This window comes from Aedes aegypti, chromosome 2 (genome assembly GCF_002204515.2).
Source record: "Aedes aegypti strain LVP_AGWG chromosome 2, AaegL5.0 Primary Assembly, whole genome shotgun sequence".
Classification (NCBI taxonomy): domain Eukaryota; kingdom Metazoa; phylum Arthropoda; class Insecta; order Diptera; family Culicidae; genus Aedes; species Aedes aegypti.
In genome coordinates, this window is record NC_035108.1 from 8,620,807 (window position 1) to 8,639,731 (window position 18,925).

General features: G+C 36.7%; 1 protein-coding gene across 2 annotated transcripts in view; it reads left to right on the forward strand.

Moving 5' to 3' along the window:
* The window catches only part of LOC5579860 (homeobox protein Hox-A1), a 107,573-nt gene that overhangs the window by 54,304 nt on the left and 34,344 nt on the right, over positions 1-18,925 (forward strand). For both annotated transcript variants that reach the window (XM_001664271.2, XM_021839875.1), the window contains exons 2-3: positions 4,271-4,759; positions 4,834-4,938. In XM_001664271.2, coding sequence (XP_001664321.2) covers positions 4,271-4,759; positions 4,834-4,938 — 594 coding nt within the window. The remainder of the gene's footprint in view (positions 1-4,270; positions 4,760-4,833; positions 4,939-18,925) is intronic.

Below are 18,925 nucleotides of genomic sequence, written 5' to 3' on the forward strand. Positions count from 1 at the left end.
TTACTGATTTCCAAGATAATTTTATAGACATTCATATCATTCGATCAAGGGCCATGTTGGAAAAATACTCATAAAAATAAAAATTGCCTATGACACGCTTGAAACCGCACTACCACGATTATTGGTATACACACTACCACTGGACCAGCCACCCTAGTCAGATATCGTTGAGTTTGCCATCTGTTGTGATAGATCGTAGATCCTGATGGTGGTTGTTGGGCCATCCACGTATATTGGGATGAAGTACGAGAAAAATAAGACCAATCTAAGATTATTTTTTACGTAAAATTCAATATTCGAGTTTGTTAGGAATCCTTAGATTTCACTAAGATTAAGCTGAAAACTCAGGCTTAAGGCATTTAATCGATTCCATTCGAGTCAAAATGGTGGCATTTTGACCGTTTTCCATTTGGTGGGTGAATGCAGGGTAAACGAAACCTGTTTTATGTCAATAATTGAACAAAGGACATTCCTACCATTCTCTCGTCGTGTATATCAAAACCCAAATACAATTATGAGGATCCTACGACAGATTTCTGAGATAATCATGAAAATGTGTTATTTTTTACGGAAATGCAAAATGGGGTGTTAATGAATTTGAGTTCCATAAATAAAACCATGTTTTGCCAACAACAAAACATAATATTTTTGTCAATAACTTTGATGCTTTCATACAATTTCATAAGTTATGTTCAACCTTAGCCAGGCCTGTAAACGCAAACCGTTTTATTGTAACTGATAAATCTTTCATAGTTATTAATTTTATTCGGACACTTTCAATACATCTTAAAATTGTTTTGAAAAATCATTTCATACTTAAATGCAACAGGATCATAACCTATGTTTGCAGTTTACGAATCCTATGAGCTCTGCATTAACTTCATAAAAAATATATAAGCACAATTTCAACAAGCATTTAGTTTTAATAGGGCAAATGGTCAACTTGCCCTGTAAATAAAACACTACACTAAACAAAGTATTTGCATGCAAAACCCATTACAACCAATGCATACAGCGACCATGCCGAAAAAATACTGAAGAAGAAAAGTGTAACAGTATGAAGCGGAAATCTAACACTCATTCTATAACACAATTAATTTAGTGCCCGACGAGCCCGCGAAGTTTCGCAGAATGAAAATGAGTTCAGAAATGACAGAGTCTATATACAGAGAGTTGCGCGAAGAGGCTTCTTTGAATGATTGTTCTCCTTCGTCTTCGAAGTAGCCCCTATTTGCTGATCTGTTTGATAGGTAGACAGTTTGACAGTTCGATTGGTAGATTTGGTTCCACTTTTCGCGCAACTCATTATTTATGCACTCCGAGAAATGACAAAATATAATTATTGTTTACCATTTCATAGGATTACCACTAAAAGGATCAAGGGGTTCAAACCCATTACCAAATGAAAGAATTATTCAAACTTTCTAAACATTTTACGAGTGTGAGCGAACAAGTTTTGGAAATAGTATAGGGAAAAATCCCAAATTTACTTTAATGCGTTGTTATCAAATTTTTTCTGTCAATTTTACCGATTTTTGAGCTATGACACTTTGGTGATATTAAGTAACAAACAAAATAGACTCCTTAACTGTTACAATGTAGTTTTACATCACGGAACAAGCCAAAAGTATATATTACGGCATAAATCGAATAATTTAAGTAACTTGGATAAAGAAGAAAAGATAATCCCCTAACACCCCACTTATTTTCAAAAACAGACTTTTTCCATTAAAAATATTAAAAGTAAAAATCTAGATGAAAGTTTCACAAGATTTTGTCTGCGGTGTGATCTCGAATAAATATACTTATCTTCTAAGTAACTCACATATTTTTCTGAATATTGTTCCATAGTTTTGCAGTATAGCCTATAAAGTTCGAATAAAAATGTTTGGAATCGTTTTCAATATCTAGACTCCTTAATATTTTATTTTAATAGACATCCAACATCACATAATGTAGCTCACAATCCTCCGAACAAATCAAGCATTTCAGATGACTGATATATCGACTTTCAACGTTTTTGTTACTTGTCAAACATGATGGAGAAGTTCAATCCCTTAAAACCCCACGAGTCCTTAACACCCCATTTTACGGTACTTGGTCATTGTTGATTATATATTTTAACACTTCTTGCTTGTTCATAGCATACATTGTGGCGCCTAAGGTCAATCTTCTAATTTCTTTGCAAGTTATATTGTACTGTGATTTTACTGTTTAATAATAAAAACTAATCAAGAGAGCTGTGAAAATGAATTGCCCCCACAAAACCATCTTTGAAAATATTATCTCAGTTGCCCTGCCCAATCTGCTCCGGGCAACTCAAGTACAAGTACTAACTTCATCTGCGCAATTACCCCTCTCGCGGATTCCCGAGCCATTTTCCAACAGCCGGCACCGCTCAATAAAACAGTTTATTAAATCTCCTAATCCCAAACAAAAATAAAAGGCGTTCCTTACGGTTGTGGTTACCGGCTTTTTAAATGCAAACGCACACACAATCCATATACTCTACAACTTCGAAGCAGACTCTCAACTGCAAGCGAAGCAGTCGAAAATCGGGGTGTGCAGCGTTTTGATAAGTCGGTTCTTGAATTACAGCCGAATGTAACAACATGCACGCAACAACAAAAAAAATCAACGCTCACAGGTCTTAGTAGGAAAAGGAACCAACGAAAATCCCTTCGGGCTAGGCTGGATCTGCTGTTGATGGCAGGCTGTAAAAACATCAATTTATAATCATGTTTAAATTATTGTTGTCGGTGCGGAGAGAGGAAGGTTGCGGAAAATGCGCAACTGTTTGAATCCCTTTCGGGGATAGAATTGACTGTTACTGTACCACCGTCGCACAGTGGGCAAAAACGTGCTCAACACTATAACTTTGAGAAGTTGTTTCAAACGTTATCATATACCTATTTCCGTGTATAAAATCACGAGAAATCAATTGGTGACAGTTTCGTATTGTGCAGACTTTGGAAAATGTTTGATTTTGCCCCATTTTACTTTACTTTGTTACATTTCATGTATAATTCCTATCTTTTGACAAAGATAATATCCTATACTATGAAACAAAGATTTTGTTTTTTACTGTGATGGTTTATTGCTTCTGAGTTTTATCGGCTCTATCGGTATTTCAGCAGCTAAAACGACGTTTGCTTCAACTTTCCGAATTTCATTCCAATTGGCCCATAAATAACTCAGACCTAAGCTTCAAAAGTTTAACATTTTGTATAGACAATCTAAAAAGCTGCGAATGTACAACGTGATAACGTTTCATTCCGGCGGCTTCTATAAAAGTTTCTGTTTTTGGTCCATGCCCACTGTACGTCGCTTTGTTCGTTCTGATCGGTTAAGCTTTCCCCCCTTCCCCTAAAAAAATCGAGACTAAGCGATGGCCCTCAGACAAGGTCGTAACTGAACAACGATCATCATCGGTTGTTATTATTATTTTATTTTACGCTTTATTGAGAGTGATTAGGTCTATCCATTTTTTGCAGCCCTGACGAGCAGCATTCAATCACAAAATATGTGCAAGTTTTTTTTACGATCTTGGCTGGAGGTCCTATTTCAGAGCTATTGTTGTCCCCGTTCGGATTCAATCGGTGGGATTGTCTATGTGGCGTGTCGAGGTGATTATCGGCTCGGGTGAATCCCAGGCCTTTTTTATTGCCCATCCATTAAATGACAGGGACTCTATTGAAAAGCTATAAAAGAATGGAAGAAAAAAATCGGAAAAAGTGAAACTGAGGTGCATAAATTTTGTGACCCACTACACAGCAATCGATAAAAGGGCATTAAACACATCGTTCAATAACAGTTCTTTGTCGTTTTGATGGGAGTGACCGAACGCGACACTGGCAGAAGTGGGCCGAACTGGTCAAACAATTGAATTACGATTCCCTCTTTTTCGTCAGAAAATGGATTGCATATGTTTTATTGATTAGTGAAATCTGTGGGAAAGCAGAAAATTATTGTTAGTTACATCAGTGCTCATTGTTCTTGGTATGTACACAGAAATTTCCTGCTGAAGGAAGTTTTGATACTGCTTAAAGTGATACAACAGTACTTTGTATTGCTATTTTTTGTTCTGATTGATCCCTTTCCGATGCTTGTTCAACAAAATCTCAATAATACCTTATTCAGGTTTTACCAAATTAGGATAATAGTATTGACTATCACAGAAAATCAAGATACGAGAAATGAGTACATTGATTGAAATGTTATCGTTGGTTACACACTACTTCATTCTATATTTCTTCTGTTTGTCTTTCAGAGTTCATTCAACCTCAACATCTTTGGCCTTATATTCAACAAAATCTAATTCAACAAAATCACCTAGCGAATACAGCGTTTCTCGCAAATCACCATTCCCCTCATCATCATCACCATCACCAACAACACCCCCAGCAGCCGAATTCCCCCCACCAGCAGCAGACCCATCATCTAGTGCAAATTAATGGAACCTGCCAAACCACAGGAGCCAACAACAATAACAACAACAACGGCAACAGTAATGGTAGTAATTGCAACGGCAATAATAGCTGTAGTAACAACACAAGCGAAGCTGGCAGTTTGCCAAACAGTCCAGATCTGCAAGAAGAAGGCACTCGTCTTCAGCAACAACAACAACAGCAGCAGCCTCGAGATAATAAAATCATTGCAAAACCACTCCCAAGCCGGCCGATGCCTTTCCTGCAGCATGGACTGAATCATCCGCATCTGCACTCCCTACTGGCCCACTGTCGGAATCCCTATCTGCCGGGTAAGTTCTCACCCATATTAGCACTAAGGAGACGCTTTTGCTCATATGACGTTATGTGTTCCGTTGCACCGTAGGAGGTCCTCAAGTGTTTCCACTGCCGCCGGGACAAGGCTTTCCATGGGCGCACTCGACACGAGGGAAACCCCGACGGGGGATGATGCGGCGGGCCGTTTTCTCAGGTGAGTGCATGAGATTTATAAACTAAGGATTATATGATTGACTTGGTACTTACGATGTAAATGTTCAGTAGGTGGATGAACTGGACAGAACTTTCGTTTAAAGACGGTTCCAGAAAATTTTGAAGCATTTACATTTATTGAAATATCTTCTTTAAATGGAAACATTCTCAGAAGGTGGCCGAACAAGTACATGTGACTCCATAACTTTTCAAAGGATTACATCAATCTGATCATTCCAATGCTATGTGGATGAATAATTTCTTTAAAGTAAATATATTTTAGTATCACAGGAAGCAAAATTACAATTCTACAACTCTAAAATCTCGCTTCACAAAGTTCTTCTTTACATATATTTAATTTTCGCAATGTGTTTTGCAAAGTTCGTAGATTGAATAATGACGATTCAATGAGTTCGCGGCTACAAAGCAAAGCCATGCTAAAGGTGTCTGGGTTCGATTCCCGGTCGGTCCGGATCTTTTCGTAATGGAAATTTCTTTGACTTCCTTGGGCATAGAGTATAATCGTACCTGCCACACGCAATACGAATGCGAAAACTTTGGCGAAAAAGCTCTCAGTTAATAATTGTGGAAGTGCTCATAAGAACCCTAAGCTGAGAAGCAGGCTCTGTCCCAGTGAGGATGTAAATGCCAAGAAGAAGAAGAAGAAAAGGAGCACCAATATCGATGTTACTTGTAGTAAATGGACGTTACTTGTCTCAAATTTTTGTCAAATTATATGTTTGCATAAAATGGCATTATTTTTAAGAAAAAGTGAAGTTACAGAACCATGTTCGGTGTGGTATCAATAGACATCCATAAACTTCAAGTTCAAAATAAGTGTTTGAACATGGTGTGAGGAAGCTTCAGTAGGCTGGCCCCAGAGGCACGTATCCCACCAATTAAGATATTTGTGCCATCAAAGAAACTCAAATTAAATATGTAGAGCTGTTATTCAAACTAACAATGATCATCTTGACAAGTGTTAATTTCCCCAAAAAAGGGATCCTTAATTTTTTTTTAATTTAGATATTATGTTTTGCACCAAAATCAAATTTGTAAGAAAATTTCGACACATGACTCGATCATGTACTCGTACTTGTTTTGCTGCATTCAGCTATTTGGCATTGAAACTGTAAATAATGATCAATGTCACCCGAAATTTTGGTATTTAAACAATACACCGTGTCTGGTATATTCTTATACGAATTCGAGGTAACAGTATTTCGCGCTAGTCTAAATTACATGATTGGTGATTATATTGTTTGAAGGCGTTATAATACTACAAATTCAATTTGCTGGTATTGCACATATAATTTTATCAATTTTTGTATATTCAAAACGCAAAATGATTAAATAAAAGTTTCTATAATTTGTTTGTGAATGCTTTGATTTTAAATTCATAAACCAGACCAATATGATCAAAAATTCATTTCGTAATTATTGAATGAGTGGTCGAGTTAAAATTTCAACAATGTTTCACCAACCAGTGTCTTCAAAATTCAGCCGAATGATTCCCGATCAGTGCGAAAAAGACCAAAAACAAACTCCGGTAGCACGAAGCCAAACTATATGGGAGCGAATGCGATGAGAAAGAGAGTGGGTGCAACACAGGCACACATTTAGTGTAAGTATCATTTCAATATTCAATTTCACCTAGAGACACTGAATTAAGAATTGGATATAAAAAATACGAATAATTTTTATATTATTGGTGTAAGAAAACAACAATGTGATGCCTTCATTCGATGAATCATTATTGTCTTTTACGGAAAAAGTACAACTTTTGCAATTTGCGGATGATTTTATGGGGTATTTTTATGAAAAGGCTTTTATTTCACAGGCGAAATTGAATTAGCTGCAACTTAATGACATTAGATGGATGAGAATCAGTGTAGAAAGAGTAATTTAAATTGCATGTATTGTCAAAAAACATTTACACAAAGAGGATATCAACAATGACGGATACTACTGAGAGTTTGGCGTTGTTGACCACGGTGCTCCAATTACCGTTATTATCAAATAAAATATACCATTCAAACGGCAGTCAGCAGTTGATTCCTGACGTTGTTCTGCACCTCTGGGCCGATTTTGAAAAAAATCCTTAGTCAGAATTTTGAGTTATGCCCTTTTGAAGTTTATATGATAGAAATCACATAAAATATGCCATTTTTACTTGTTTAAACAAAGAGATTATAGAAAAAAATGAAGTTTTGATTTTTTATCTGGTTTTCGATATTGAAAAACACATTTTCCTAAAAAAAAATCTAGACCGACATTTAAAAAGGGCCAATGCTTTGTTTAGTTATTACTTATCAACACGATCAATTATATCTAACAATCTAACGCCCGATAGTGATTTTAATTCTTGGACAGAATATGCAGATACGCCCTTTTGAAGTGTATGAAAAGAATATTGCATGGTGAATTCCGTTTCATCTATAATCAACGTTTAGTTGCATACATAATCATTACACCTTTGCGGTTGTTCTTATTTAGTTAAATTTAGCAAGTTGCATAAAATTTACACGTACACATATTGCCTAGATTGACATTATATAAAGGCCAAAGTATAATTGAGATATATACACATCAATATAGCTGAACATCAAAGTTGATCGCAACATTCGAACATAACATATATGTATCTACATTATTCTATATTCTATTAAATTCTATATAATTTTTTTCTGTTCTAATCTGTTCTATTCTATTAAATTCTATATAATTTTTTTCTATTCTAATCTGTTCTATTCTATTAAATTCTATATAATTTTTTTCTATTCTAATCTGTTCTATTCTATTCAATTCTACTTAAATTTATTCTATTTTGATCCACCCTACTTGTTCTTATACATATTTTTACAAATACCAATGTTGTAATCAATGATGTTTGTTCGACTTTATAGCGCTGACAGGTCTGTGAAACATGGCTATGCACAGACTCCGACGCCAGCTCATTATGTCAGCCTAGTCCTCGACCAGTCGCATTGCAGAAGTCTTTTACATGAAACTTGGTGATATGATATTTCAAATTGTTCAAATTTGTTCAAATTACCTTTTAAACAAGGATCCAGCTCAAACAAAAAGCATTTAATACAAAATGCTTCAGTTCTTTAAAATACATAAAAACTATCATACATAAGTTGAAATCCTTATTTGGACTTACTGTGAAATAATAATTCAAATGTTCATGAGAAGCACGCATTAGGAGTCAGAATCTGTGCATAGCAATTTTTACAGAGCTGGGAGCGCTAAAAAGCCGTACAAATATCGAAAGTGTACCGTTCAAATCTTTTGCGCGCAGTTGATTAATACAGTGTCCATTTGTAAATATATGTATAAGAACAAGTAGGATGGATCAGAGTAGAATAAATTTAAGTAGAGTAAAATTGAATAGAATAGAACAGATTAGAATAGAAATGAATTAAATAAAATGGAATAGAATACAGATGTATAACATAGATACAGATAAGTGATGTTCGAGTGTTTCGGTCAACATTGATACAGTCATTGTTCAGCTATATTGAAATGTGTATATTTCAATTATACTTTGGTCTTTTTTCAATGTCAGTATAGACAAAATGTGTACGTGTAAATCGTTCAAATATTTCGTAACGAGGGGGTTCGGTATAACGGTTCATATATTTTCCATACAAAAGCTGTAACGTGGGGGAGGAAAGGGGATCTCAAATTGGAAAATTCTGCGTTACATTATGTTTGAATCATTCCTTCTATGCAATTTGCTAAATTGAATGAAATAAGGCTGATACCAAAATTAATTTTCTTCTATGTCACCCCCCCCCCTCAAAAATCCGAAAATTTTGAAGGAGAGAAAAAAAGATTCATCATTTTTTTGACATCAGTTAGGTTGTTTTTAATTTTTAGAGTAAAAACCAGGTAAAATAACACTGCGGAACACGGTTTTGTCTCAAGCACCAAAATACCGCTATTAACTTAATTAAGGATTGCTGAATTCATTGCTATTTTCAGAAATATCATAGCACGTCTAGTTATTGAGATATTGACTGTTGAAAATGCTAAATTTGACTATTTCAGCTAACTTGCATGCAAGTTGTCCAGCTTGTATGGCAATTTATTTGCCTAATTTGCATCAGAACTCAAACTTTATGTGTATAACAATACTTATAAACAAAGTTCATAATACTTCCGATGCTCAAACGTTATTTTTGTTGGTTTGGAAGAGTATTGTATTTTGCCATATAAGAGAAACAACGAATTTTGTATGGAGACTGCAAGTATGTTGAAAAAATCGATTGAATCTAAATTTAACCGTGTAATTTCAACCAAATTATATCTGAAATGTAACTTAGAGTTCTATTTTGCATGCTTGGTGGATTAGATCCCAAAAATAAATGATTAATCATTGTTTAATTTCTATGTAAACATCAATAAAAACAGTGTTTTATGCAACTTTGGCGACCTGTAGCTAAAAATTGTGACGTGCTGGAACATTTCTGAAAACGGCATCAGATTCAGCAGCCCCAAATTTACTAGAGACACATAATTTGATTCTTGAGACACGCAAAAATGTCATTTTTGTTACGCTGTGTAATGATCCAGATGACGATTGGAAAAAGTTTAACAACTATCGTTAAAAATAAAAATTCAAAAAATTATTTATTTTTTTTTTCATTTTTAATTTTTTGTTCCTTATTTATTTTTATCCCCCCCTCTTACCTTCCAAGTGGTCTCGGACATAAAAGAAAATTAGTATTAGTATCAGCCTAAGAATAACCGTATAAGTGTAATGATTATGTATGCACCTAGCTAACCGTTGATTATAGAAGGAGCAGAATCCACCATATTCCATAATCTTTCCATACATTTCAAAAGGGCGTATCTGCATATCCTGTCCAAGAATTTTTTATACAAATTTGAATGCTTTGGACAATTTCCTAAAATCACTACCAGGAGTTAATTTGGTATATATCATTTTTCGTGCATTGGCTTATTAGTAATAATTAAACATAGCATTGGCCCTTTTCAAATGTCAGTCGAGAAAGAAATCAGAAAAATGTATTTTTCAATACCTAAAACCATATAAAAAATAAAAACTACAAAATTGTATTAAAATCTCTTTGTTTAAACAAGTTAAAGTGGCATATTTCGTGTGATTTCTATCGGATAAACTTCAAAAGGGCGTAACTCAAAATTCTGACTAAGGATTTTTTTCAAAATCGGCCCAGAGGTGCAGAACAACGTCAGGAATCAACTGCTGCCTGCCGTTTGAATGGTATATTTTATTTGATAATAACGGTAATTGGAGCACCGTGTGACTGTATATTGAAATATGCAGACACTGTCTCCAACTAATTAAATTCATGACTTTTTATCTTCAGTTTCTCGAATCTCCCACGATTTCTAGCTCTTAGAGTAGTGTTTGGTCACTTGATTGTGTCGCTTACTCCTGGATCCTCGCTGGATCGAGCGGTAGGACCGGAATTACACTCTTTCGTCGTGCAATGCTATTTTTCAAGAAATTGTCACACTAATTCAGTTAGGAGTAATTTGTCATTAATCGGCGTCACCAATCAACGGTAATTCCTATATCATTAACATATTCCACTAACCAAATATTCATTCCACTACTGTGGAGAGGCAGAGGTATGACCGATGTAACAATGGTTGCCTTACTAACATTTCTTTCCATCCCAATGACACAGAGCTGGCACAGTTATTGACTTTTAAATTTGGAGCTCTCAATTTGTACCCATTAGCCCCCCTACTAGCAGCTACATTTTTTTGGTGCACAAAAAATATTAAAATCGTGATAACTGTTTTGTTTCTCGGTATTTTGCTCAATTTTTTCACAAGTCCTCGAAAAACTCTTCTTGTTTTAGAATCTTTGTCGATATTGATCATTAAATGTTGGGATCTGGAGATATTCCAAAATTCTTCAGGGTACCGACGTGTAGCCATAACCCACGTAAATTTCTCAGGCTACAGGATTTTCATCGCATTCGGATTTTTACTAAGGGTATGCGAAATACCGAATGATTCCGTCAAACACGCTTCGAAACGAAATTCCGCGAAATTCCACGGAACTCAAACATGCGGAATTTTCATTTTACGATTTCGTTTCGTTTCGTCAAATTGTTAAAAATATGTCCACGGAAAATTGAACACAAACGGTATAGAACGGAATTCCGCGAAATTTAGAGTTTTATTTCGAACGAAAACGGCATAACGCACGCCTCTATTCCTATGTTGTATATCGCCTATATCTTCAGTAAAAGCCTTTCTGCGATATTCTCACTTGATGGAAGTTCCCATCAACGCGATTTGTTTCAGCGACAGCGACGCCGTCGTTGTGTCGCTGCAAGCACTCTTATTGATAATTAGAAGTTCGGCAGTCAAAACTTCGGCGAAGCTCGGCGTCGGCATTCTAATTTAGTACTTCATCGACGCAAAAGGAATGCCTTTGTCGGCGTAGCACTTCGTTAGAATGCCGACGCCTAACTTTGGCGAACTTTTGTTGGTGATATTTCATTTCTTTTATGAATTTCGGTCTAAAGTTAATCTGAATGCACAATATATTATACGAAAATCGCAGCGAAAAATGGCTTTTAGGGCGAGATCATAAGTTATGCGGGAGTTTATTCAGCTGAAATGGAGCTATATAACCTGTTATTCAGCTATCAATGTTACCTGGGTAGTAGCACGCACTACTTTTTACGAAGTAAATTCGTACATTTTTGAATTATAAAATGAATTTTGAGCTATTCAAACTGTGCCTGACCACCTACTCCTCTGCATATCATCTAATTTAAAAAATGGCATTTTTTGGATAGTTTAGTATTGATTACTTAGGCTCAGTCCACAAATTACGTCACGCACTAGATAAAGAGGGGGTAGGTTCAAGAGCTACGGCCCATACAACAATTTGATTTTTTTTTTCATGCAAAAAGCATTACGGAGTGGAAGGGTGTTGATTGAAAATTATCAAGTTAAGCGTTACGTAATAAATGGACGCTGCCTTATTACCATAATTATCGGATGCCACACACCATAAGGCAATGGACGCATCGAAACGCTAATTCGATCAGATGTTGGTAGCTCACTCTTAGACTTCAATGACATTTTCTGGATGTATACCTTGACTAAATAAGCCACCTTGAATATCTACTTAATTTTTCAAAAATTTATCTGGACTATCATTTGGAAAGGGCCAAACTTTTTTTCTCGTTTTTTTTATGTAATCGAAAAACAATTCCTATAAAAATGTATGGATGACTTGTAGAAAATTGTCTAATTTAAAAAAAAAATACTGAAAATATCTAATTTGTAGCTTACACTGAAAAAAAAAATAGAATTTTGTCAAGATCTACAGAAAATATAATTGAAATGTGAGTGGGTGCAGCCATCCGGAAATATGGTTTGTCGCAAAATACGACCATGGTTTTAACCGACATCAAGTTTCAAAATTCTCTAGTTTCACCATCGATCAATCGAGTTTGATGATTTTTTTTTAGAAAAATTACGAATTGATTTTTATTTTTTTATTCAAGCATTGACAACTTTGCATCGAATTCAAAATGTTTCCGGATTTAGGTCCAAATTTGCTGGGATACCAAAGGTGTGTGTGTGTGTATACAATCCACCTCCCACTGACCGGCAGTGCTTTTATGGAAGAAAATTGTATGCATGTATTTATTGATACCCTTCGATATGCAGACAATTTTAGCCCGGGAGAAAATTTGCTGGGATACCAAAGGTATTTCAAAATGTAAAATATGAAAAAAGTGCATGAAACCACATCAAAAACATTCAAAAATCAATGGAACATTGATCTATTTCGTAGAAAATATCACTTGATTCATTTTGGAGACTTTTATGTCATTATGATCACCGGATATCGGTTCTTGTATGGACCCTAGAGGGACACTTCCAGAATTTCATCCACTGATACCATCAACGGTTCAAACTGATGTTTCACCCAGAAATTATTAATGACCATTTCCAGACACTCGGTAACAGACTAGAGGTAGAGCAGTTTGGCCAATTTCGGTACCTGAATTGCCCTGGTCGTAAGACAAATTAAATTTCATGATTTTTCAAACATGAGTGAATAACTATCATCTCATGTGTTTGCTCTTCTTTCTGGCGTTACGTCCCAACCAGATCAGAGCCTGTTTCTTAGCTTAGTATATAACAATTCTTTCACATAGTTGGCCTCAGAATATAATATGAAAATTTACCATTTTGCATACAAGCCTCCAAACTAAAACAGGTGATACATTCTGTCAAATAGATCAATTTTGGAATGGTTTTTGAAATTAGACCATAGGAGCGCAATGTCACCCATACCTTCTGAAGTTTAGCTGTAATATAATAAAAATATTCCAAGCCCGATGGGTCATACAAAGAACCCCCCCCCCCTCCTTCCTGATAAATTATATGAAGTTGTCAAAATATAAGAAGTCACCCTAAGTATATATATAACAAAATTATCACTATACTCAAAAAAATTCGCGGAATATTCAGAAAAATTTCGTATCGTTTTGTCACATTTCGTGAGGATTTGAATTTCGTATCGGTTTTAACGGAATATTTCAATTTTTCGTTTCGTCTCGCTACACTGAGAACAGCGTTGCGGTTGAAAATACTATATCAGAGGGTTAAATTAAATACACAACGCCACTTGATTTGTGCAGACTAAATTCGCATTTATTTAGATTATTTTGTGCATTCAATTTTACCATGGCACCATTTGTATAGTAAAAATTACTATATCATGGTTAAAAACTTGCAGCAGACCAGAATCGAACCGAGGATCTGGTGATTGCCAAGCGCGAACGCTAGCCGCTCGGCTATCGACGCGGTTGGATTGAGAGGGAACGAAACGCAAATAAAAAGCGTTCATGATAGCACAATCGTGGTTGGAATAGTAAATTTAAAAACACGTTCATGGTTCTCATTACTGCAACGCTTGTTTCAGTGTACAAACAGTTTTGTAAATTCCGCATAGGGGAAGGGGTGATAAAATGAACACCTTAAGGATATCATCTTGTTTCTAATAGAAAAACGAGGAATTTCTATGGTTCTATCGGAAACATCAAAATTAGGGATGTTATCTAAAGCAGCGACATGAATTTAGACAAAAATAGCGAAATATTCACTTATTTTATGCGCTAGCAAAACACCATGCAAATGTTCATTTTACCTGCACTATGTGGGTAAAATGAACAGCTGTTGGTGGTAAAATGAACATCATACGAAAAACGTGAGCAATACAAATATTTTTGAAAATTTTCATTGCATATCCGAAAATATATCCATTAAGGATTGTAACCCATTCAAAAATAAATTTAAAAATATCAGGATTGACATCATATCATAACGATATACACCTCACTGAAAAACCTCAAGACCTCCGAGCGAAAAGTTACGTCAGTTCTAATTTTCAAGCGTGATTTTCTAAATTCTTAGTTTTCGTTGATATTTTCACTTCAATTGACCCCGGTATCAACACAAACACACCGATTTATGCTCTAAATCGTCCGTGCATGATGAAAAATAATTGAAATTTGATTTTTCTCGGTAAAAGGCACGGTGTTCATTTTACCACCCCTGTTCATTTTACCACCACTTCCCCTACTGTTTCGTTTCGTATCGCCATGGAAAAATCTCATATCGCATACCCTTAATTTTTACTCTTCGGAACAACACATCAATGGGAAGTAGATGAAAAAACCGAATTTAGTACTATACCATTTAATTCCACTAGAGTTTGTATCCTTTGACAGATACGCGTATTTCGACCTCAACTGTAAGGCCGTCTTCAGTGTCGTGTACTAGACTCGACTTGAAGAAAACCATCGTGTGCATACGATGGTTTTCTTCAAGTCGAGTCTAGTACACGACACTGAAGACGGCCTTACAGTTGAGGTCGAAATACGCGTATCTGTCAAAGGATACAAACTCTAGTGGAATTAAATGGTATAGTACTAAATTCGGTTTTTTCATCTACTTATAGGTATTCTACTAAACAGCTCGAAGATTTATTATCACATCAATGGGATTTTGTTGTAAAAAATGAATCTATTTAGTGCAGCCGTCTTTGAGTAATAACATTTAGGTTTCTGGTACCAAGTTAGCCAAAAAATGATAATCTTCAAATATCTCGAAAAATAGTCTCTGATTTTTTCAGAGTAGCTCCTTATAAACATGCATTGTGTATTCCATATTTTATTTTTTGATAAATTGACCAAAAACAAAATGGCCGCCAAAGACATTTTATATGGAGAATGTCGGTACCATAATCCGGGGGCAGAGTTCGTGTTGTGGGCAAAAATGTTGACCATATTGTTAAAAAAAATAAACTGACCGTAGATGTATGCGTCTCTTATGGGAACCGGTGATAAGAAGTGCGTAAAATTCTTCGGATAAATGTTCATCATATATTTGCCCTATACATATATTTCTTTCATATTCCAGCTATTCTTTCAAAATACTTTGCTGGCAACTATCTTCTTCTATTTCTTTCTAGGACGTGCCTGTTTCTCAGCTCAGTGGGCACTTTCACAGTTCTAGTAAGTCCGTCCCATTTGGGCTCAGATTGGGTACCACTTGTAGTACTGCATTTGGTCCCTCGGTAGTGCAAAAGATACCCAAGTTTGACAGATCGCAGTTCACTTTTCACGGCTTTCTAGACTACGTTATGAGCCATAAAATTTTGGGCAACTGCAAGGGACATGGAGGTCTTTGGTTCCAGGGTTCATTTACAAATTTCATAACGACAAAAAATGCCATTTTTGATAACAATTTTTGTATGGAAATTCTACAAATTTTGTACGAGGTGTAACATTTCGAGGACCATCAAAAAAAATTGTGAAATTTGTTTGCCTTCTATAGCGTTATAAAATTTGTTAATAGGCTTTCAATAAAACAAGCCTTCTATTGACTGAGAGCTTCCGTAGTCAATATACCATTCTTAACATTTGTCTCTATGCCCAGAGATGTCGAGGAACATTTCAGTGCAATAAGATCCGCCACCAGAGGATTTCGAACCCATACCCTTAATGGTCTTGCTGAACAGCTGCGTGCTCACCGGTATTTGGACTTTTCGGTGGTGTTCATATTTCAATTTTGTTTTTAACAAAGATTGTCCTCTCTTATGAATATAGGTTGTCTGATAGCACCACATTGTTACAGTTATTATTCACATCATAGCTGTAAGAATTCCACCAGAAATTTTCCCTTATTTCTAAAATAGGCTTTTCTTCTAAGTTTTCGTTGAATGAGCTAGTCACTAATATTTTCATATTTTTTTAGAGCAGGGTATCCTTAGAGTATTTATTGAAGTTAATCCTGCTATAATTCAAATCCCTTCCTATATCTTCTTGCATTAAAACAGTCATCTTTTATTAATCTTATATAAATTCGGATGAATGATCCCACAAACCAACAAAAGTATTTACTGTAGCGATTGTCTATCAAGTTGCTCTGTAAGCGTTCAGAGAACATCACTTGCTGCGGCAATATTAGGGTGATCTTCTATTACAATCGTTAACGAAACAAAATCATTTAAAAGATCTTAATACTAGTAGATCGAGATTTATAACAAATTGAGTGAAAGAAAATGGTATCAGTGAGACTTTATTACTTCCTGATTTTGTGCATATCAAAGTTATCCTTTTCATAAAATTCACACTTCTTTTTGAAATAGGCTGTTCTTCAGAGCATTACGGTGTGGCTGTGTGAATCTCATTGACATTAGAGGACAAATCCAAACATATTTAAAAAAATATTTGTTGAAAATCGAGCTAATTTTTTAACTTATAATGTTTAAAAAATACATTGTTATGTCAAACTTGTGCAGTACTCATAAGAAATCGTATTATTTCCCCATCTTCTAATTAGAATTAGCCTTCAAATGTTATGCATTCGGGGTAATGGCGTTCCAGGTAGTGACCCATTTGGGGTAGTAGCGTTCGGGTTAGTGTCATAGAGTCGTTTAAAACTATAAGATGGACCCTGGCAGCACTGGCTGAGGGAAGGTTGTGTGTGTGTGTGTGTGTGATACAATCCACCTCCCACTGGCCGGCAGTGCTTTTATGGAAGAAAATTGTATGCATGTATTTAATGATACCCTTCGATATCTTTATATCTGCAGACAATTTTAGCCCAGGAGATGAAAGGTGATAGCTCTACTGAAATTCCAACGACCCATTTCAAGAATGGCAGTAAATACACACACATTCTGAGGTCATTTTTATTTACAGTAAGCCCCGCATAAAAACATCCAGATATCAAATGGATATATGCAATGTTTTTACACATCCCGAATCGAAAATTATATTTTCGACCCTGGCACGTATTTAGTTTGAATTGGTAATAAGTGAGTAAAGTAAACAATAATAAAGAACGATTTTACCAGGATGTGAAGCAGTTTTTCTCCGTCGCTGCACTGGGGTTTCCGTAAAACACTATACACATTTTCACTGCACTCCACGCGTAACACGTTCGATCCTGACCGCATCACCCGCCCCGCAGGAGCAAGCGTCGCAGTCAAAGGAACACACACTACTGCAAAACAGGGGAAAAAATTCTCCGGCAACGAAAATACGCGCGAATCCGTCAGAAAAATCAATCGGACGACGCAAAACCGAACTGTCCTGCTTGGGCTTCACGAAGCACTACCCAGCAAGGCGCTCCAAAACAGGGAAAAAAAAATCCAGCAACGAAAATACGCGCGAATCCGTCAGAAAAATCAATCGGACGACGCAAAACCGAACTGTCCTGCTTGGGCTTCACGAAGCACTACCCAGCAAGGCGCTCCAAAACAGGGGAAAAAATTCTCCGGCAACGAAAATACGCGCGAATCCGTCAGAAAAATCAATCGGACGACGCAAAACCGAACTGTCCTGCTTGGGCTTCACGAAGCACTACCCAGCAAGGCGCTCCAAAACAGGGGAAAAATTCTCCGGCAACGAAAATACGCGCGAATCCGTCAGAAAAATCAATCGGACGACGCAAAACCGAACTGTCCTGCTTGGGCTTCACGAAGCACTACCCAGCAAGACGCTCCAAAACAGGGGAAAAAAATTCTCCGGCAACGAAAATACGCGCGAATCCGTCAGAAAAATCAATCGGACGACGCAAAACCGAACTGTCCTGCTTGGGCTTCACGAAGCACTACCCAGCAAGACGCTCCAAAACAGGGGAAAAAAATTCTCCGGCAACGAAAATACGCGCGAATCCGTCAGAAAAATCAATCGGACGACGCAAAACCGAACTGTCCTGCTTGGGCTTCACGAAGCACTACCCAGCAAGGCGCTCCAAAACAGGGGAAAAAATTCTCCGGCAACGAAAATACGCGCGAATCCGTCAGCAAAATCAATCGGACGACGCAAAACCGAACTGTCCTGCTTGGGCTTCACGAAGCACTACCCAGCAAGACGCTCCAAAACAGGGGAAAAAAATTCTCCGGCAACGAAAATACGCGCGAATCCGTCAGAAAAATCAATCGGACGACGCAAAACCGAACTGTCCTGCTTGGGCTTCACGAAGCACTACCCAGCAAGACGCTCCAAAACAGGGGAAAAAAATTCTCCGGCAACGAAAATACGCGCGAATCCGTCAGAAAAATCAATCGGACGACGCAAAACCGAACTGTCCTGCTTGGGCTTCACGAAGCACTACCCAGCAAGACGCTCCAAAACAGGGGAAAAAAAATCTCCGGCAACGAAAATACGCGCGAATCCGTCAGAAAAATCAATCGGACGACGCAAAACCGAACTGTCCTGCTTGGGCTTCACGAAGCACTACCCAGCAAGACGCTCCAAAACAGGGGAAAAAAATTCTCCGGCAACGAAAATACGCGCGAATCCGTCAGAAAAATCAATCGGACGACGCAAAACCGAACTGTCCTGCTTGGGCTTCACGAAGCACTACCCAGCAAGACGCTCCAAAACAGGGGAAAAAAATTCTCCGGCAACGAAAATACGCGCGAATCCGTCAGAAAA